This window comes from Topomyia yanbarensis, chromosome 1 (genome assembly GCF_030247195.1).
Source record: "Topomyia yanbarensis strain Yona2022 chromosome 1, ASM3024719v1, whole genome shotgun sequence".
NCBI lineage: Eukaryota > Metazoa > Arthropoda > Insecta > Diptera > Culicidae > Topomyia > Topomyia yanbarensis.
Window position 1 is genome coordinate 179459468 of NC_080670.1, and position 22547 is coordinate 179482014.

Genomic DNA, 22547 nt, shown 5'->3' on the forward strand with positions numbered 1-22547 from the left:
CTGTTATTACGTCATAAACAACTCGCCACCTTTCGTTGAATCCATGAAACAGTTTAACTGGCAAACGTTCGACGAGAGTAATTGCTCATAAATTATACTGCATCTACAGTCGTGATTCGCTGGTTGAGCCACACCTCTGTCGTTTTTGTTCCAATTTTACGTCAGAATGGTTGGTTGATTCTGACTTTTTGCAACGTACGCAATATTACTGCAGGGATAGCGAAATGATGATGTTGTCATTACTTTTGACAAATAAAATTATCGTTAAAAAAAGTAAAAATCACTAAATTGAACTGAAATTTGCGGCAAAGTGAAACAAATATTTATTATGCATTTACCGTATACGTGGTTGATTAAATCTAACAAAAATAAGACAGAAACCAAACCATTATCTAATTTTTTTTTCAGAAAATGGCTTCATCAAACCTTACTAAACACCCATGACATGGAAAAACGGTGCCCTTCATCAATATAGTTGATTCAAGATATAAAAAATTGCCATAAAATAAATTAACAAGTCTCCATTTTCGTTAATAAAAATAGCAAGATTTCGGAAGATTTCGGCAGGGTGAAAATGTGCGTAAAGAAGAATGTCAAAGGAAAAATAAGAAGTCGATTGTCACGTCTTGTCTTAGATCCGGAAATGTGCTACCTCGAGATTGACTTGTTGTCACCCTGTTTTAAACCGTTGCCAAAGAGTTCCACCCCTGCCCCAATAGCAAATCGAAAACTGGATTTTACCCCAATGACAAACATTTTACCGCACGCGATGAAGCGAGAAAACAACGGCCACCCTTCTTCGCCTTTATGTTGCGTTAGTGCGAACGGGTCAGCGCTATACCAATGCCTTTTACTGTCTTCTATGCTGATACACACTGCACTGCTGGCATCGCAGCAGCAGGGTCGCACTACGATGTGTGTGTGTGTGCGTGTGCCCTGCCTGCCTGCCTGTCTGAAAGAAGGCAACCGAGCCGCGACGAGAGTCGCAAACCTCTCCGTCTGTCAGTTGTCAACTAGTAGTGGAAGAGAACGGTTCAAAACAAGCGGTGGTCCGTATCGTCTTGATCGTGATTACTGTATGGTGGACATTTTTTTCGGCCAAAAGCTGCCCGTAGGTGTTCTTGAGAGTTGCGGGACGAGCCCCGATCGAACCAGGACGTCCAGAGGATTCCAACGCGCCACCGTCCGGGGTGGATTCGTTGCGTTCGAGGCTAGGTATTAGAAAAATGGAAATAATTTTTCCTTCGCACACTCTCATCCGCTCCTTCGGTGGGATCTCGTTGGCTCGCGAGATTTCTCGCGCATGAGATGTGACCGTCCGTCTCGCTTGCTCCAACTGGTTCTCGGCTGGGGTGGGTTCGCAGATTTTTGTTCGCTTGATCCAACTGTGCGTTCGGTTTGCTCGCTCTGTCGCAAGCGATTTTTCTTTTTTTTTTTTCGTGGTGGAATGAGCCCGTGAGACGTGAGGGCTGCGAGCGAAAATGAGTGGATGTGAGACGATTTTGCAAAACGAAAAAAATGAACGGTGTGTGAATGGATGGGCAGCAGCGCCGTGCAGTGTGCTTTCCGAGATGCAACGTTTGACGAACTCGTCAGTGACGGGGTTTGTGTCTTCGGTGGAAATCGTGGCATTGAGGCCAGTGTGATTATCCGGGAAAGTGCGTTTATGAAGAAAATGACCGAAACTTTGGTGTAAAAAGTGGATTATTTGGAAGTATCACAACATAAGGTTTGCGCAAATTAACATAGCATTTCAGCCGACGGAAAGCAAGGATGCTCTTGAGGAGTGCTGTTCATTTTAAATTCGGAGCTGGTGCGGTGCGCTTCATATCTATCGTTTACGTCACCGTGACACATTCTTTACAGTAAACAGTGTTGCATTCTTTAAATGTATCGGTTGCAATGGTATTTTACATAAAAAGTTGCTATTTCAGTGATTGCTTTAAAATAATTTTGCTTAATTTGTTGAGACACCTTACGATTTTTTAATGAGCGGATATTTGAATCAATTTACTTAAATTCATTTAAAACTTGTTAAGGTAAGTCCCCTCTTGCCGATAAACACTAAACATGTAGTTTGGTGGGGTTCAACGATGCTGCGAATTCCGGAAAATTGGATAAAATAGGCGGCCGATTAACCAACGACAAAGAGTCGATATGTGAAATCTGAAAAACTGGTAACGTAATTACACAAATAATCCAAGAAAAGGTGTCAGTTTTTGAGACCTGATGGGGCTAATTTGGGGGGCAATTTGCTTTGGAGTTCATAACAAAGTACACTGTTATGGACACTGAGAAAATGGGCACGTTAATGTATATAAATATTAGATAGTAGGTAGAAAGTATTGATTCAAATGACTATTATTCTGAACATTTCACACTGAAAATATACTATATTTATTTCAGATAAGTTACGCATAGGGCGACCAAATGGGCTGAGAGGGAATCCAGGACATGTTGGATCTCGACTGAGACATGTTAAGATGATGAATATAACAATCTGGGAAACATGCCGTTCGAGCAATTGTCTTCCGATTGCCGAGCTAACTATCTCACAAATTTTACTCATTTTCGAGTAAAAATGTTTTTGATTGCAATAAGTCAAAGGGGGTAACCAATTTTGTTGACAAAGAAAGTGACCATTTAAAAGGGCGATTTAACATCTCACGAAATAAACTTGATTCGATAAATTTCAAATATATTAAGGATACTAGAGCACCCAACATTGTCAAAATAAGGACATAATTATCTTTTAAAATAAGGACGATTGGTGTACTCGAAGGACACATTAGGGTAGGAAAAGATGAACATTCTACATACGAAAACAGCTAACATAATTGCATAATTTTAGGCTATTTCGAGAAAATTATTTTCATGGTTTGCATAGTTTCAGTATGTCATGGATTTGCTTTTCGATTTTTTCTCGTCAATATCTGCCTGACCGATCTGACATACAGCACATGTTTGGCCTATTTTCAGCGATTAGTCGACTAAAAAAATTTCTTCCTTGTTTTTAGTTTATGAATTGAGTGATTTTGTGGTTGCGTTTCCGTTCAGTGCAAAGAGAACAAGGGTCAACCATATACCACGTGGACAATTTGGTAGGGGTCACGCGAAAGTCCACGTTGGCCCATGGAAATGGGGAGAGAGCATGGAAAATTTCCACGTGGACTTGCCAGGAAAAACAGGAATTAAATTTGTATCGTCATTAGTGTGAGCGCGTAACTTCAAAATATAAAATGCTTGTGACAGCATAGTGGTATGCATGTGTGAAAATTGAAAACATCAATGGCAATTTTGTAATTTTAACCAATTTTCACAAAATTTTGTGATTTTTATTAAATTTCCTGCTTTTTAGAAAATGTCGGAATTTTTAACATATTTGGCAAAAAATAGTGATTTCTACAAGATTTCGTATTTTTTGTGAAATTTCCTAATTTTTATAAAAGATCGAAATTTTTTACAGAATTTCGTGAATTTTACAATACATATTTTGTAATTTTTATATAATTTCGTTATTTTACAAAATTTTATTATTTTTAAAAAATCTCACAATTTTTTAAAAAACTTGTTAAAAAATTCGCAATTTAAACAAATCGTGAATTTTACAAAATTTTGTAGTTTTTACAAATTTTGTAAAAATTTTGTAATTTTTACAAAGTTTTGCAATTTCAGCAAATTTTGCGTTTTTTTTTTACAAAATTTCTTAATTTATGCAAAATTTAGTAGCGTTTAGTGCAATTCTTGCAAAATTTCGTAGTTTTTGCAAGTTTATAATACTTACAAAATTTTGCAATTTATATAGAATTGTAATTGCTACAAAATTTCGTATTTTTTTGCAAATTTTCGCATTTTTACAAAATTAGCATTTTTACAAAATTTTGTGAATTTTATAATTTTTGCAAAATTTCGTGATTTTGGCAAATTAATTTTTTACGAAATTCAGCAATTTTCTTTAAAATTTATTAATTTTCTTTAAAATTTAGTAATTTTTACAAAATTTCGTGGTTTTCACAAGATTCTGTAATTTTTTCAAATTTCGCAATTTTTACAAAATTTCGTAATATTCGCAAAATTTCGCAATTTTTACAAAATTTTGTTATTTTTACAAAATTTTATATTTCGGAAAATTTTGTAAATTTGACAAATATCGTAATTTTTACAAAATATCGCGATTTTTACCAAATTTTGTTACAATTTTGGAATTTTTACAAAAATATGTGATTTTTAACAATATTTCGTAACTATACAGTTTTGCAATTTTCACAAAATTTTGCTTTTTTGTAAAATTTCGTAATGTTTACACAATTTTGCAATTATCACAAAATTTCGTTATTTTTACAAAATTTTGCAGCAATAAAAATAAATTTTTACGAAACTTTGTATGGTAATTTTGCAATTGTAACCAATTTTTGCAAAATTTCCCAATTTTTATAAAAAAATGCAAAATTTTACAATTTTTTTTTTGCGAAATTCTTTTTTAATTATTTTTTTGTAATTTTTACATAATTTCGCAATTTTCACAAAATTTCATATTTTTTCAAAATTTTGCAATTTTTAAACAAATCACGATTTTTACAACATTTGCAATTTTTAAGAATTTTTGAAATTTTTACAAAATTTCGTGCTTTTTCACAAAATTTAATCATGTTTAGTGAAATTTAGTAATTTTTGCAAAATTTTGTAGTTTTACAAGAGTTCATAATTTTTACAAATTTTCTTAATTTTTACAGAATGTTATTGCTACCAAATTTTGTATTTTATGCCAAATTACGTATTTTTACAAAATTTAGTAAATTTTACAAAAACCGTATTTTTTATAAAATTCCGCGATTTTTGCAAATTTTGTAATTTTTACAAAATTTAGTTATTTTTAGTGAAATTTAGTTATTTCTACAAAATTTCGTAGTTTTCAGAAGATTTCACAATTTTTACAAAATTTTGTAATTTTCACCAAATTTTGTAATTTTAACAAAATTTTGTAATTTTTACAAAAAAATTTTATTTTTACCAAATTTAGTAATTTTTTGCAAAGTTTCGTGAATTTTGCAAATATCGTAATTTTTACAAAGTATCGCGATTTTCATCAAATTTTGTAACTGCAAAATTTTGTATTTTTTTCCAAAATTCCGCGATTTTTAACAAAATTTCGTAACTATGCTGTTTTGTAATTCGCAAAATTTGAAAAAAGTTTTTTTTGCAAAATTTTGTAATCAATGGCAATTTTGTTATTTTAACCAAGTTTTACAAAATTTCCTAATTTTTACAAAATCAAAGTTTTGCAAAATCATGGTATTTTAAAATATTTTGCTATATAAAAAATATCGCGATTTCTACAAGATTTCGTAATTTCACCATATTTTCTGATTTTCATAAAAAAAATCGTATTTTTTACAAAATTTTGTGAATAGTAAATTTCCTGATTTTTAAAAAAATACGAAATTATGTAAAAATTACGAAATTATGTAAAAATTACAAAATATTGTAAAATATTTTGTAATTATTACATAATTTCGTAATTATTATTAAATTTCGCTATTTTTACAAAATTTGAATTAAAAAGTTTCGCAGTTTTTACAATTTTTTACAAAATTTCTTGATTTCTGCAAAATTTTCTCTTTTACAAAATTTTCACAAAATTTTGTTTTTGTACAACATTTAGTGAATTTTAGTAAAATTTAGTAATTCTTAGAAAATTACGTAGCTTTCAGAAGATTTCGTAATTTTTACAAAATTACGTAATTTTTGCCTAATTTTGTAATTTTTATAAAATGTTATTTCTTCAAAATTTTGTATTTTTGCAAAAGTTCGTAAAATTTACAAATATCGTAATTTTTACAAAATTAGAATATTAAGGGAAATTTAGATTTTTTTTACAAAATTTCGTGGGATTCACAAGATTCTGTAAGGGATCATCCATAAATGACGTAGCATTTTTGAGTGATTTTTAACACCCCCCTCCCCCATCGTAGCATTTCATCACAAACTCCTAAGTACCCCTGGTAATTACGTAGCTTGACGGCAAACCTCATCCCCCACTTGACCCCGCAAAAAATTTCAAAGAATAAAAAAACGATGTTAGATGAAACGGGTAAACTGCGTAGCACGACATGACCCCCTACCCCTGTCGTCACACATCATCATAAAATATAAAACTCCCTCTCCCCCATATAATGCTACGTCATTTATGGATGATCCCTAATCAAAAAAAAATTATTTTTGCTAAATTTTGTAATTTTTAAAAAATTTTGTATTTTTGCAAAATTACGCAACTTTTTCAAAATTTTGTAATTTGTTATTTCTACAAAATTTTGTTTTTCTCAAAATTTCATAAATTTCTCTAATATCGTGATTTTTACAAAATATTGCCATTTTTACCAAATTTCGCATCTATACAAATTTTTGTAATTTTTACGAAATTCCGAAATTTTTGCAATTATATGTGATTTTTAACAAAATTTCGTAACAGTTTTGAAATATTTATGAAATTTTGCAATTTTAACAAAATTTCGCATATTTTTTAGAAAATTTCGTAATGTCTTCACAATTTTGTAATTATTACAAAATTTCGTTATTTTTACAATATTTTGTAGCATTAAAAAAAAACTAAATGGTTACCAAACTTTGTTATCAATGACAATTTTGTAATTTTTCATCATTTTTTGCAAAATTTCCTTAAATTTTATAAAAATCGTAATTTTTTACAAATTTTTGTAAATTTTTCAAAATTTTGCAATTATACAAATCGCGATTTTTTCAAAATTGTAATCTTTCAAAATGATGTACTCTTTAAGAATTTTTGTAATTTTTACAAAATTTCGTAATTTTTCCACAAAAGTTAGTAATGTTTAGTGAAATTTAGTAATTTTTGCAAAATTTTGTAATTTTTATCAGAGGTGTGCGCTGCGCCGCCGCCACCATTTTCTGGTAGAAATAGTCACTATTTTTGTCTGAAATCGGCGGCGTGGCGCGACGCACACCGGTAGTTTTTACAAGAGTTCGTATTTTTTACAATATTTCGTAATTTTTACAAAATTTTGGTTATTGCAGCAAAATTTTGAATTTTTTGCCAAATCACGCATTTTCACAAAATTTTGTAAATTTTTGCAAATTTCGTAATTTTTCTCAAAATTCCGCTATTTTTACAAATTTTGCAATTTTTAAGAAAATCTAGTTATTTTCAGTGATTTTTTTTTTAGAAAATTTCGTAGTTTCCACAAGATTTTGTGATTTTTAAAAAATTTCGTGATTTTCACAAAATTTCGTGATTTTTACAAATTTTTTGTTATTTTTACCAAATTTTGCTGACATTGTTATTTTTACAAAATAGCAAATTTATGCCAAATTTTGCGCAAAATTTTCTAACTTTGCATAATTTCTTTATTTTTATAAAATTTCGTTATTTTTACAAAATTTTATTTTTAAAATTTTTGCGGTTTTGACAAAGTTGTGTAATTTTTTCAAAATTTCGTAATTTTTATGTAGATAGCGACTTTTACAAAATCTCACATTTTTCCAAAATTTTGCAATTTTTACAAAATCTTGCATTCTTTTCAAAATTTTGAAATTTTTACAAAGTTTCTTGATTTTTGCAATATTTTGTATTTTTTACAAAATTTCGCGATTTTTACAAAATTTTGTTAGTTTTGTAAAACATTTAGTAACAAAATTTTGTTAGTTTTGTAAAACATTTAGTAAATTTTAGTGAAATTTTGTAATTTTTACAAAATTACGAATTTTTCCATTATTCGTAATTTTTACAAAATTCCGTGATTTTTATAAATTTTATTTTGTACAAAATTTAGTAATATTAAGAGAAATTTAGCATTTTTTACAAAATTTCGTAGTATTCACAAGATTTTGTATTTTTTTTAAAATTAAATTTTTGCTAAATTTTGTAATTTTTAAAAAAATTTGCATTTTATGTCAAATTTTCTAAGTTTTTCAAATATTGTGATTTTTACAAAATGTCGCAAAATTTTTCAAATTTATAGCTATACAAAATTTTGAATTTTTTGCCAAATTTCAAAATTATGCAGTTTGCAATATTTATAAAATTTCGCTATTTTCACAAAATTTCGCCGTTTTTTATAAAATTTCGTAATATCAACACAATTTCGCATTTATTACAAAATTTCGTTATTTTTACAAAATTTTGCAATTATAAAATTTCGTGTTTTTTTTCAAATTTTCGTAGCTGTTACAAAGTGCGTGAATTTCACAAAAGGTAAAAAACAGTTTTTTTTTATTTTTGCTTTTTTAAATCTTAAAATTTTTACTAAATTTAATATTCACGATTTTTTAATTTTGCAAAATTTTGTTATTTTTACAAAAAAATTGTGAATATGTAATTTTTACGGTTTCGTAATTTTCATAAAGTTTCGTAATTTTAACAATATATTTAAAAATCGTAATTTTTACGAAATTCTGCTATAGTTAAAACAAATTTGCATTTTTATGAAATTTAGTAATTTGTACAAAATTTGGTTAGAGGAACTTACGCAAATCGTCTTTTTAGGCAGGTAAATGCGAAAAAATCGGTTGACGGTTCTAATTGTTAGTTTGAAACTTCAGCTTCATTGTAAGGGTAATTCGGATTTCCCTACGGGGCAAATTCGAACGAGGAATTATGTTTATCTATAAAATCGGTATTGGAGAAACTCGTTAGGAAATAAAAAAAAATTTAATCTATGATTACCCACAGCTATCGATTGACGTATCATGTATTTTCTGCAGCGTGGCAAGCAGCTGAGCGGTGGTTGATGAAATTGGCGGTCTTAATAACCCCGTACGCTCATTGCGCACAAAACTGGTAAAAGTCTTGAAAATATGTGTTTTTTGTAACTTTTTCAAAATTCGTTAATTTTAGTTTTGCGATTTGTAAAAATTTGTAGAGAATTTCGCAATGTTTACAAATTTTCGTTATTTTTACAAAATTTCGAAATTTTTACAAAATTTCGTAATTTTTACAAGATCAAGTGGAAGCGCACAAATTAACTGATATTATTTTAAGAATACATGAGTAGAGTAAAAGCAAATTAATAGAAGTACGACATAAGCCCAACAATCTAAAAGAAAAGAACGCATGTAACATGCAACCAAGCTACTTTAAGTCGTCTAAATGCCAGCAAATGTTATTTATTTACCATTCATGACAATTGAAATCTGTCAGAATATTATCATGCGATGCTGACCGGAAATGGATGATTCATGTGCGTTGAGACATTAATCGTACCTTAATTTATCCAAAACCGATCTTCCCCAATGAATCGAAAGCTCGAATTGAACATTGGAACAAAATGACCAACCAGCCCTAGGAAGGATTATTCGCTATTCTATCATATACACCAATACTGCACCCATTCCCGGTCCAGCTGACACTTAGACGAACACATACACGGCCAGACATGCCGTCCCTCTTTACCATGAGAACCGGCAGGACAGGGACAAGTCTGTCTTTGTCGTGAGACATGTTGGTAGACTTGAGCGATTGGAAGTAATACTGCCTAAGCCCGACTCCTGCCAGCAGAAGACAAAAGATTGGTCCGTAAGATGTGGAGTCTGTTTCTAATGGCCCTGCCACTTCTGGTTTTTCAATCTGTATATTTCACATCGTGGCTCTCATTTGAGTACTATGGCTTTTCGTAACTTTCTATACTCAGTAATCTCTAGATAATTTAATGTCGTTAGAAAGTAAAAAATATGCCAATCTTATCGATTGTGACCAAACATTTAGCCAAATAGTGCGTCATTCTATTTAATAGGGTGAGAATAGGATCAGCACCCCATTGCTAAACAACAAAATTTAAATATTACAACCCCATCACTCTGGTGCGTTACAACCAGCGCGGTGCAGCGTACTAAACTCATACACTGATGATAAGATTTACACGATCCGTCGGCACCGACAACAGCACGTGTGTGAATGCGCACACGATAATACAATGTATTCAAACGGTGACGTGTGATACATCGCACTTTTATTAGTACTCTCTCCATCAATTTGTTCGCCACTGCTTCCCTCCTACTATTGAGATATCTGACGCTCCAAATACGCATACTTAGATCTCGCATTTTTTCGCACTAATATCTTCCCGTAAGCCCAGAAGCGATTTGCTTTCTTCCAAATTGAAACGCCAAAACGGTTCAATACCAACGCGGCTGGATAAGACTACGCGTTCTACGATTTCTTTGTTTTTTTTTATTCTTCGCGTAAAAAGATCATACCTATTTATACATGTGCTCCACACTTTGGTGATGAGCATCGTAAAATATGGACATCCGTTCGTCTTCCATTGGTTAGTTTAGTAGAACAACAAAACAGCGACCACACGACCAAGATTACGACTCTATTAAACATAATCAAGCCAGCAGTTGAACTGTGTCCCAATAGAATTATATAAGGCTGCAAGCAATCAACCAAAGACGAGACGAAGATAAAATAACAGCAAAATACCTAAAAACTGTGAAAGAACAACAACAAACGACGTCATTGATGTGCAGTAATAGACAAAGACGATAGGAAGAGACGCGGTGCGGTAAGGGTGCAAACTCTATTACGGCGGACGGTGTGCTTTTTTGCTTCTGCTGTTGGTTGGTTTGGCTGGCTGCTGGGTGCCTACTATTCTTCGGTTTCGGTGGAGCTGATTTTCCAATTCGCGTTCGCGAGTCGCTCGCTAGGTATAGCTTGCACAGCCAATTCACAAGCATCTGTTTACATACTGGCTGTTAGCGCTCGTTTGCGTTCAAATCGTCACACAGCGCGCACCGTCGACGTACTGACAGCTGGTCGGTGAACGCAACGCAAATGTCACTATTATGCTCTAGATTATGCTGCTAATGATAGCCCGAGCAAATGCGAACATCAAAATTACTTATTTGGATCTCTGTTTATGTTTGTCAAATAAGACGTCTAATTTCGATTTAAGCTGTTCGGGATCACATACGATAGAAAAATGCAGTAAAAATTACTCTTGAAGATGACAATTATTTTGTGAAAATTGTTTCATTGCTTTAAGGGCTTACACAACAAAATATGAAAGGCGGCAAGAATATGTATAGGGTAATTTCGGAAAATATGCACCCCATTTCCAAAAATCAATCCTGCATCAAAGTAAACCAAAGAATATTTGATTAAATCATTTTTGTCAATTATGACAAGTATCCTAAATACACTGAAATTGATTTCATCATGGTCCCAAAACCAAAAATGGGGACTAGAGTATCTTTTGACTCTCGTTGATGTTTTCGTGATTAGGTGTCTTCAACAAAGATTCATGAAATTTAATTGCACCTATAAATTGGTTAGCACCCGCACTTTTCTTAAGGGGGTACTCCTATTTCTAGCAACATTTTTTTATTTAACAATGCAGATATTTTTTTTTCGCAACCTTGTGTAATGGTTTACGCGAGTATTTTACGTTTTCCAAACCAAATTTCTCATATTGCTGCTTCTTAGGAACGATGTAAGGATGCCGACACTTATTTAAGCGTAATCCTATCACTGTAAGCCGAGTTACAATCGCAATAGTGTGACAGCCTGACTAATGAGATGAAAAAGGGCTCGTCTACCCTATTGCTTGGGCTTTATCAAATTAGATCAGTTTTTTTTGTAATCAAACAGCAATGGGTGTTAGTATGTTTTGTACTCCTTGTGGATATTCTCACTCGCTCACGTCTTAAAGTGGAAATTATAGGGTCGGAAACTGCCATTAATCCAGCGAAAACATTTTCGTTCTTCAATACTCGCGATGATTTGCTCGAGTGATCCTTTCTTTATCTTCGAGTTTCTTTATTCGAAGCCTCGTGAGCTACTTCAGACAAATGACCAATTTGGACTTTTTATAATGTCATGACCATGCAATAGTAACTTGTTTCCGGGGACGGCATGTTGTACAAAACATTACCACAAACTCCCTCGACTGCCTCGAAATGTTGATTCGCTTCAAAACAATTATGGGTCATAGATACGTTACATCTTCTGTTATTAGGGACTTGTATTTCCAAGCATATTCGTAGTGCGATTTTGCAACATACTGGAAAGTAAAACGTATGATGGATTCGTGGATGCGGTCGTATACTGTACCGTAGAATGTATCGAAGCAACGGTGAAAGATGGATAAGGTAATGTCAGAGACATAACCGAGGTGAAGTAGAATACACTTTAGGCTGTTAATGCGAATCCTCCAATTTTTTACTATCTTCTGAAAGGTTTAATCAAAACCAGTTATTTGGGCATTTTTTAAAAAATACCGAAATAACTGTGCATGTGCACTGAATTTTCTCCTGTTGCTAATTGAATCTTTTCACTATTATAAAATTTTCTTTTGAGGGTTGCCAAATGGGAATCCATATTTTAGAATGTTTGATATTTCGGTATTTTCATTATTCATTTTACATTAATCGTCGCTCACATGCTAAACGAGCAACATGTCCAACTGTACTGTTTGGACGGTACGCTAAACGGTAGACGCTATGGATTTTCGGCAACGTAGGCATTTGCACACACTCGCACCCAGCGATGCCAACATTCCAGTTTAAACTGGATTACTACACTGCGCTTGAAGGCTTCGCCGAATTACTCGGACTAAACGAAGCGGCGCAAAGCAGGTGTCCTTCGACTCGCCAACGGAAGCGCGGCTCCACACAAGCGATCCTGTGATCCACTCGTCTGCCCAGATTTCTCAAACAACTCAACCTGCCGCACCTACCCCCCCCCCCCCTCCCCATGCACCTTCCGCTGATGCAGTCAATTTGACGGTACTATCAACTCGAACGTGTCCACTGGAAAACAGACAGAGAAAGAATGACCGGAACAGTGAGAATGAAGAAACCGTGAAAACTCACCTTTATTGGAAACACTGAGAAAAGATATGTCCTCAAACAGGTTGATCTGCTTATAGGAGACATTGGGGGTCGATGGGTCAATTTAGAGGTATTGGAGGCTGCAGCGGTGATCACAAAAACTGTTGGGAAATAGTGATGGCATCATCACAGTTCCTCGATGGCGGAGTGGTTAACGCACCCAACTGGAGACTGGGAGATCGCAGGTTCGATTACTGCTTGAGGACATATTTTTTCTCAGTGTTTCCAATAAAGGTAAGTTTTCACCGTTTCTTGATTCTCACTGTTCCGGTCATTCTTTCTCTGTCTGGTCACGTTCATCATTTTTCCTTTAGAAAGGAAAAATCTAAGACTCACATCCAAACAAGGAATATATAAAACTCGAACGTGCCTGACAGATTTTTTCCAGGTTTTGATAGTGAAAAAAATTGGCATTCAGTTGCTGCAGATGGTTAAAACCAACCGGGTCTTTCTTTCGTGAAAATGAGATCGCCGAGCATATCTTTAGATTTGCACAACATGCGGTTCAACAAAAACTGGATAGTGATGTTGGAAGATTCTTCTATTGAGCGAATCAGATGAAATATCTAGAGATCATCCGCGAAGGACAGTCGTGAAGTCCTCAACACTAGATGTACATCATTAAAGTACAGCAGAAACATCAACAGTATCAGGTGACTTCCTTGGGGTATTCGTTGACGTTGAAGTAAATGTTTACTACCTGGCAATCTATTCTTCGATCCGTAAAGTTGGATCGAAATAACCACAAAAATAATTATAGATTTGAAATATCTGCATTTGACGGATTGTTGTATCATGGTTCAATTTATCAAAAGCGACAGAGCTTGAGAGCTTGAGCTTGTGCGACCACCCCTGGCTGCTACTCCGTTATCGATCTGGACTAGCTGAAGTTGCACAGGGAATCAGTACATATTTATGCTTGGGATTAGCGAAACATCTTTCAATGTGCAACTTCTTGTAATCCTAAAGCGTTTTTGATCAATACCGGCGCCGGCCAGGCCCGAACGTAGATCGCGGAAGGAAAGGGAAGGAATGGTTAGTCCGATACTTGCTTTTGCTAGAGGCCGTATATACTACTGCGAACTCCACAAGTATCACAGGAGGAGGATATTTTTGTTAGTAAGAGTATAGAAGTTGGATCACTTCTTCTTTACCGACGCCAGAGAGGTGACTTTACTATTTGGACTAGATATCGATCCACCAAACCGGGGACCAACGGTTTTTCTTCCCTTCCGAAGGAAGACGTGACCACAGATTTTTTCACCTCAGAAAAATCTCAACGACCTCGGCTGGAATTGAACCCAGGCAAATTGGAATGAGTGGCGGTCACGCTTACCACTTAACCACCGGCGCCGTCCATGGTTCAATTTATCAAAAGCGACCAACTGGTTGGTTAAGTAGAATATTGTAGGATGTTAAACACAAAAGGTTAGATTTAGTCAAACGTCCAACCTTGAAGCCATGTTGATTGTCCCCTAGATATAGATAGGATATTGCTGTCAGTAAGCTTTAAGAGGTTCTGTAATGGTCAGCTCGAAAAACTTGGAGACAGCGCTCAATGAAGTTATTCCACGATAGTTTCCTTTTTTGTGGACTGGAGACTTGTCCGCTGATATCCAGCTAGATGGAAATTTGCCACTGACAAGAGATGCTCGAGAGATGGGAATAACCGGAAGCACTAAAACGTCAATGTGCGTTTCAAACAAATAAATCATTTTTGGGGTTTTGACGTAAGTGTCAATAGCTTATTTAAACAGAAAAACAGATCGAAATAGTGAGTTAAGCGAAAACAATTATGAAAAAAGTTCCCTCCAGAGGCAGAATTCGAAACTGCAACCCTTGGGACTTCGGCCCAATGCACAATCCTTTATGATATCCCATGAATACATGATCGTTGCATTGGCAATAGTGATCATACCCTACCTCTAAAGCGAGTTCACACACAACAGTAGCTGCCATCCAACACATTTGATCTATGGGGGGGGTGGTTATTTTCCCACATAATTACTTGCGCTTAACGCACCATTTCGATCTGTTTTTCCCCATTGGTTACCACCAGACTTTTCAAAAAGTTGTGCAGGAAATCGGCTGGGTCCTGGGGATTTTGTAATGTTTACGATAGCTTATGTTACTATTCTTTCGAATAGTTTAATATTTAGTTCAGTGTACAATGTTCACCATCCTGAACCTTAACGAAGGTCTATCAATAACATGTAACACTAACACTAATACGTCAGCCAAGAGCCCCTTGACCCTGTAAAAAATAAAAAACGTTGTTAGTTAGATGACATGACACCCCCCTGTCGTCACACATCATCACAAAATACAAAACTCCCCCTCCCCCATATAATGCTACGTCATTTATGTATGGTCCACAAGCGGATCGTTAGAGTTAGGAGCATAATTTCTCGTGATGAATAGTCTAACTCTCTATAGTATTTCTGAAATAACCTACTTAAGGCGTATTTAAAGGGAACGCTTCAGATTACCCGGGCGCATTTTGTGCGCGAGGCAGGGTAACAGATGATGTGGATTCTTCCCACAATAGGCGAACAAGATCTAAATAGACGAAGCAGTTTCACTACAGGTCATACGAGTTTGTAGGAACATACCATTTTGCCCTGTCCTATGCAATTGTCATTCAAAATCCTCGCTCACTGCAGCAGGAAGTACTTGAAACAGCAAATCCCGTGCTTCAGTAGATCGACACATGAAAAACTCGAATTGATAACCACACCGTCAATTTCGACTTCGTGGGCTGGCATGTAGGCGCGGTAGTCCTTCATAAATTTTTTGTCGTCAATAATGTCAATTGCTTTCTTTGGACAGGCTATCACAAATCTGTGAATATCTGTGAATATCTTTGATCCGAAAGTACACCAAGCCGGAATCTTCGATGACGAACCTGGTACGCTATCCGGGAAGATGCGGGTTGTATTCCCCATTAAATCATTTGCTTAGTAAACCGATCTGAGCTTACTATCTCCCGGAAAAATACTTCGTCCGTCGCCTTCAGACACCTAGTGTCAACTGACTTCACAATGTCTCTGTCCGTCGTCCGCCTTCAAACGCAGCAAGGACACTACAGAAAAAATTGCTGTGATATTATATTTGAAATTGCACGAAACTTTAGTGGACTGTTAGTGCTCTAAATTGTTGGCTTTCATCGAATTTGTCTGGAAATTTCGGTTTACTGCATTTTATAAAATTAGTTTTTTTCTTTTTCGAAATTGAATAAAAATCGATTTCACCGACCGATGTATTAATTCTGCTCAACTTTACATCGGTACGTTTCGCCCTCGGTGCACTGCAAAATACTGAATTCGCTGTTTTTTTTGTTTTTTAACTACATGACTGAAAAAATATGCCGTGTGGTGTCCGGCGGGCTGAAATCTTTTCCTCTGGGAACTGCTCCCATGTCGTCACCACCAATTGCACCCAGAGGCCACGACGAGTTTTTTTCTGTTGCTTTGGAGGAGAAAATCCAGGATAAATCGCATTTTCCTCGAAGTCTCAGGACACCAGGATAATCAGTTAAAAACCAGAACAGTGGCTGGGAAACCAGAACGTCTGGCCACCCTAAGTTTTAAAAATATGGAAAACTCCTTGAAAATCTGAACGCCGTGTTATTTTAATGTTTCGCTTTCTCACCGCTAGATGGCATTAACTTGCTCAACAAATGGGGGTCGCGAGGGCTCCGAGCAACTAAAACTAATAGACCAATGCACGAAAATATACAACTTCACTTTTCTGACAGTTCACAGAGCTTGTTTACATGGACTTTGAATTTGAAGTTTTTTGTACTGGGTGGAATCAAAAATTTTCTAACACCATGTAAGCAAGCTCGTTGAACTGTCATTTTTTCGAGCATTTTTACCAGCCCCCTGCTACGCAGCCATTTTGTCCTAGCCAACATCTGCCTTTGTTAAAAACAAAACAACCCAATGCTATTGCACGGGCGACGTGGGCCTAGATGCAGCTAGGCCCATCATATGTTGACTACTGTCAAAGTCCGTATATCTCCATAGCGGATGACAGGAGTGACACCCTCCTGATTTTTACTCATATGACGTCATCTTGCAATGTCCCATATTGCAATTATATATCATTGTTTTGTCCGACACTGTAAAGTACGATTCACACGAAATAGCTTCCGTCAACGGAAAAGAATGTCAACGTTACGTCATCGTTCCGTCTGGATAAACTAATTTTATTTTTACTTGTGCCAATTCCGTATACAGAAAACTTGCATTAGCTAGCAATAGGTAATTTTAAATCTGTGCATTCTACTTCCTCCAACGAAAAACGAAAGAGAGGGAGTCCAAATTTACCCAAAAATAATGAGATATTCCCCAAAGCCGACTAAACTTCATCCCGTCAATTTTGAGTAAAAAAATCATTCCCTCTCCCTTGTTTTCCGGCAGTGAAATAAGGACAGCAAATTAAAATTACCTACTGGTAGGTAATGGATTTTAAGTGTGTACATCAAATTTTCCGTACCACTGATGTGTGTGTGACCGTTTTCATAGAAACTGTACCAACTAATTTTGACGTTTCGTAGGTCCCAAAATCCTAAATGTTTAAATAAGAAAAATATCAAATAATTCTTTGTTTACAGAAACATTAACGTAAACCCTTTCGCTACCTCTTTCAGATTCACTCGTACAATAACGCTAATCGGAGATAAATCTTTAACACCGCACCGCGGAACCTAGTAGTGCACCCTAACCCCCCTCCTCCGCCGACCATATGCCCGCTCCCGGTGGCACCAGCGGTGGTAACGGTGACGAAGCGGCGGCTGCTGTTGGGGAATGATACTACGTTCGCTCTTTGTGCCTTGTACAACTAAGAAGCGGTTAGCAGCTGATCGTTGCTGAAATGACGATCATCCTGTTTCTAGTGGACACATCAGCGTCCATGTGCCAGAAAGCGCACGTCAACGGTGTCCAGAAGAGCTACCTGGACATAGCGAAGGGAGCGGTCGAGACGTTCCTCAAGTATAGACAACGGTCGCAGGACTGCATGGGCGACCGGTACATGCTGCTAACGTTCGAGGACCCGCCCAACAATGTGAAGGCGGGTTGGAAGGAGAACCACGCCACCTTTATGAACGAGCTGAAAAACCTGCAGAGCTATGGGCTCACCTCGATGGGTGAGGCGCTGAAGAATGCGTTCGATCTGTTGAATCTGAATCGGATGCAGAGTGGTATCGATACGTACGGACAGGGTCGGTGTCCGTTCTATCTGGAACCGTCGGTGATCATTGTGCTGACCGATGGGGGGAAGTATTCGTTTCGGAATGGAGTGCATCAGGAGATTATATTGCCGCTGCATGCACAGATTCCGGGGACCAAGCTGACGAAGGAACCGTTTCGATGGGATCAGCGACTGTTTTCGCTGGTACTGCGAATGAGTGGGAACCGGGCCGATGAACGGGTCGATGGTAAGGTGCCGCATGACGAATCGATGATCGAGAAGATGTGTGAGGTGAGTTGAAGTTAAATTGGCGTTTCATTCTATGATTGAGGTTTGTTTTCTTTCCGACAGGTAACGGGTGGCCGATCGTACAAGATCCGGTCCCAGTATGTGCTGAATCAGTGCATCGAAAGTCTGGTCCAGAAGGTGCAACCGGGTGTGGTGATTCACTTTGACCAGCTACTTACGGCGAACAATGGTGAGAACGGGGGAGCCGATCTGCAGTTCCAGTCCATCAAGCGTATGATTTACGTGCAGAAGCATCCACAGCAAAAAACTTTCCCGGTTGGCTTTTGGCCGATTCCGGAACCGTACTGGCCGGATCCGAAGTCCAGCAGTCTGCCACCGAGGGATGCCCATCCAAAAATTAAGATTATTACTCCGTGCTGTGATGAACCGGTGATGCTGAGAAACTTCCCCATCGACAAGTATGAGCTGGAACCGAGCCCGCTGACGCTGCAAATTCTGTCCAAGAAGGAAACCAACAAGGTGTGGCCGCTGATCGTGTCCAGCGGAATGCATGGAATTGAGATGCCTTTCGGCTTTTTGAAGCCGAGTAGTACGATGACCGTTGTTAGTTTGTACGTTCTACCGTACAACTATCAAACTTTTTTACCCCTGATCAACGATTTGTTCCACAAATATAATCTAAATCCGCCAAACGATTGGATTTACAAGTTTAGCACGTACGTTAAATCGATCCCGCAGTACTACTGTCCGTTTTTGAGACGAGCACTGGCTACGACCCCTAACGTGCCCTACCAGCTAGTGCAGTACATTCTGCCGGAGAATCTGGATAGCTATTTAAGTCCTGCGGTAGCGAACTATCTTAAGCAGATGAAGAACACTGCTAAGCAGGACCAAGAAAACCTGTGCCTGCGGGTGTTCAAGCAGTTAAAGCAACCGAAACCTGCCTACCATCAGCTGGAAACGGTAAAGCTCAATCCGGGTTTACCGTTGAAGCGGGACCTCGTATCGCATCCGATGCTGAAGGATGCGTTCAATAAGGTGCACGCTGATATTGCTAGCTTCGACAACTACACGATTGTGGTACCGACTGTGATGAGACCGGCTGCGACGAAAAACTACCGCAATCCGTTCGATATCCCCAGGAGGGATCTTATCGATGAGATTGCCCGAATGCGGGAGAACTTCTTCCGGCTACCGACTAGTGGAATAACGGTGTTCACCAAGGATAGTGGCCACTGTCTCCCGATTGCTGATATGGGTAATTACCAGGAGTATCTGAAGAATAAAGAAACGCCGCTGAGGGAACTGGAACCGACGAACGTGAGGCAACACATGTTCGGTAATCCTTACAAGAAGGATAAAAACATGGTGATGGTTGATGAGGCGGATTTGAACGAGGTAGCACCGATGAAGGGTGGTCGAGGGGAGTTAGGGGCAGGGGCACTGAAAAACAGGACGGATCCAAATGCAAGACTGAGCCGGAAACGCAAAGCGGGGCCAATTAGGAAAGATTATATTTTCAAGCGCAAATGCACCGGGCTGAGTTTAAGTTCATCGTCGAGTGTCACGTCGGATACGAGTTCGGTCACCGATTTTAGCTCGGACGACGACAGTATGTCGTCGATTGGCAGCATCGTATCGGAATCGGAGCTAGATGATGATAGTGATGATAGGTTGGTGGTGGACTTTGAGTTCCCCAACGATAAGGACGAGGAAAGCCCAATCAATGCCCATGTGCGTGAGTTTATTGAAGGCCCAGATGAAGGCGGAAGTATAGGCGTTGGACCACCTTCGGAACCTATGGATATCCCGATGCAAGATTACGCACAACCTACGCCGATCAGTATGCCTTACCACCATCATCACTACCACCCTCATCCGCTTCATTATCCTCCTCATCACCCGACAACGGTACCGGCCACCATCCCTGTAATTAGTTCAATTATCAATCCAGTGGTCAGTGCGATCGGCTCCAGTAACAATAGCTGTACTGCCAGCACCAATATCAGTTTAACGACCAGCAGCGCCACCACCACCACCACCAGCACGAACGATATGAATGACGTACTGGAAATATCCAATATTTTAAAAACCTGCCACAACGGTGGCAATAGCTACGCTACGCCGGAGGAACCTCCTCCTGAGCCTGAACAAATAAAACCCTTAAAAGTCAATAAATCTTCGAAAATGGAACTCTCCACTCCGAAAGTGGAAAGCGTCAGTACGAGCGAACGTATTCTTCTGAACGGTGGCGACCACATCCCCTTACCCGTATCAATACCCGTATCTACACCCTTACCCACACCCCTACCCACACCCACACCTGCACCAGCACCCACACCCCCACCCACACCCTCTAAAGTAGCTCCCCAGGCTAGCCCCAAACTTCCCCGGCCTCTGAGCAAAGCGGAGAAGGAGCGAATCTGTGAAGAAAACTACGAAACCCGCACGATCATCTTCAAAGACATCCGGCGTCCGGGGAGGAACTACTCGCAGCTACTGGAGCATCTGCACCTGATAAAGGGCGACCTTGAGATCAAGACCACCTTCATCGAGATGTGCGTGAAGGAGGCGTTACGATTTCGGCGGAAAAAGATGGCCGACAGCATTCAGGAGTGGTGGGACGAACAGCTGGCAGCCCATGAAAAGCAACTGAAGCAGCAGCAGCAATCGCAGCATCAGCTGCGAGCGAATTGCGTCAATAACAGTGTTCATCCCGCTACTTCATCACACTCGAATTACCAATCGGCGAAGGTCGGCGGTTCGCGGCAACTACAACAGCAACATCAGCAACCTGGCCCCAGCAGCAGTGGTAGTAGTCAAAGTGGTAGCAGTAAAAGCAGTAGTATCGCCCACTTTACCCACCAGTCGCACCCGCCCAACAAACATCAGCCACAGCAGAAGCACCATAAACATTCGAATCATCAGACTAGTAGTAGTAGTAGTAGCAGCAGCAGTAGTAGTAGTAATAGTAGTAGCAGCAGCAGCAGTAGTAGGATATGAGGATGTTATTCCTTCTCCTTCTGCGCCGGTCGTCGTCGTCGTTAAGCGAAATTGTAAATTCTTTAAAGTTATTTGCTTTATATTTTATTTACCTCTCCTTCTTACCCCCTTCAATTGTTTAAAGTGTAGTTAAACGAAAGGACTGAGAACAAAATGTATAAAGGAAGAAGACGAAGAAGAAGACCCCCCCCTCTGCCCATGAAAGGTAGCCTAAAATGTAGTAGAGTGTTGTGTTTGGAGCGAGCGAAAGTGTGTGGCTAGGCGCTAGGCGAATTTTGTTCGATCGTTTCGTTTCGGTTTTAGAGCGAAGTAAACACGTGCGCGCGAGTAAGGCGAAATAAAATCAAATTGAAACAACAAAAACACTTAGTGGTAAGGATAAGAGGAATCGTGTAAATAGATAAATGTTAAATAAATTGCTATATTGTAAGTATGAATACACTGGTCGTGACTGTTGTGAATGCATATGCTAATGGTTTAAAGGTAAGACAAGGTAAGGCAAAACTGGTACCTTAAGGCAATAAGGATCAACATAACCTCAAAGCAAATATTTTAATTAAAGCTCGATTTTTGTGTTTCGAATTCATCTCATCAGTAACTAGCATCAACTTGGGACCAGTTAGACGCTTAATCCAAACAGCCACAGAACTCTTGTGAATACCTAAAGCATTTAGCTGGTCCACAGTGAAGTCGAGCAGTAACCGGAGCCTTATTCTTACAATCACCATTACCTAGTGAAAAACATTTTCTTCTAGTCATTAGGTGACGTGACAATGAGAATAGGGCCTCCGGAAGTCGAAACGTTAGTTCATGTCTAACTAAAATCCATTTTCTTTCGCAGTTTTTTTAATTTTTAGATGCGGATAGGCTTCAATCTGGATCGGCATAATAAATTTGGCACTGAGTGGAGTTTTACACCTACAGTATATCGTCGGCGAAGGTCTAAAACCGCAGGTGTTTTTCCGATGACTCATCGAACCACGAACGATTAAAAGCAGCGCTATCGGGATCATCTATTCTTGAATGATCCATGATCCATACCAAGAGTACCACCACAGTGGGTGGTCGAAAATCCATCTATTCTGAGTCATATCATCTGAGCTGTATCGACCACAACGTCACGGCGTGACTAAGTGTACGAACTGTTTTGGATTTGGCGATGATACGGTAATGAAACGAAAATGGCCATATGAAACCTCGCCGTTTCAAATGCATAAAGGCATTACTGGGATCTG

At 37.8% G+C, this 22547-nt stretch overlaps 1 protein-coding gene and 1 non-coding gene across 2 annotated transcripts; both read left to right on the top strand.

Moving 5' to 3' along the window:
• Positions 1-1019: 1019 nt before the first annotated feature.
• Positions 1020-21749, top strand: LOC131683231 (integrator complex subunit 6). The gene is made up of 3 exons (XM_058965072.1): positions 1020-1215; positions 17519-18351; positions 18412-21749. The coding sequence occupies exons 2-3, from the start codon at positions 17743-17745 to the stop codon at positions 21310-21312; spliced, it is 3510 nt and encodes a 1169-aa protein (XP_058821055.1). The 5' UTR covers positions 1020-1215; positions 17519-17742; the 3' UTR covers positions 21313-21749.
• Positions 12998-13070, top strand: Trnas-gga (transfer RNA serine (anticodon GGA)). The gene has a single exon. It is a non-coding gene; the product is annotated as a tRNA-Ser (tRNA).
• Positions 21750-22547: the final 798 nt, after the last annotated feature.

Bases quoted from the DNA above. Each gene is read 5' to 3' on its own strand.
- LOC131683231 (XM_058965072.1), top strand. From the start codon at position 17,743: ATGACGATCATCCTGTTTCTAGTGGACACATCAGCGTCCATGTGCCAG. The intron at 18,352-18,411 runs GTGAGTTGAAGT...TCTTTCCGACAG, and splicing joins TGATCGAGAAGATGTGTGAG to GTAACGGGTGGCCGATCGTA.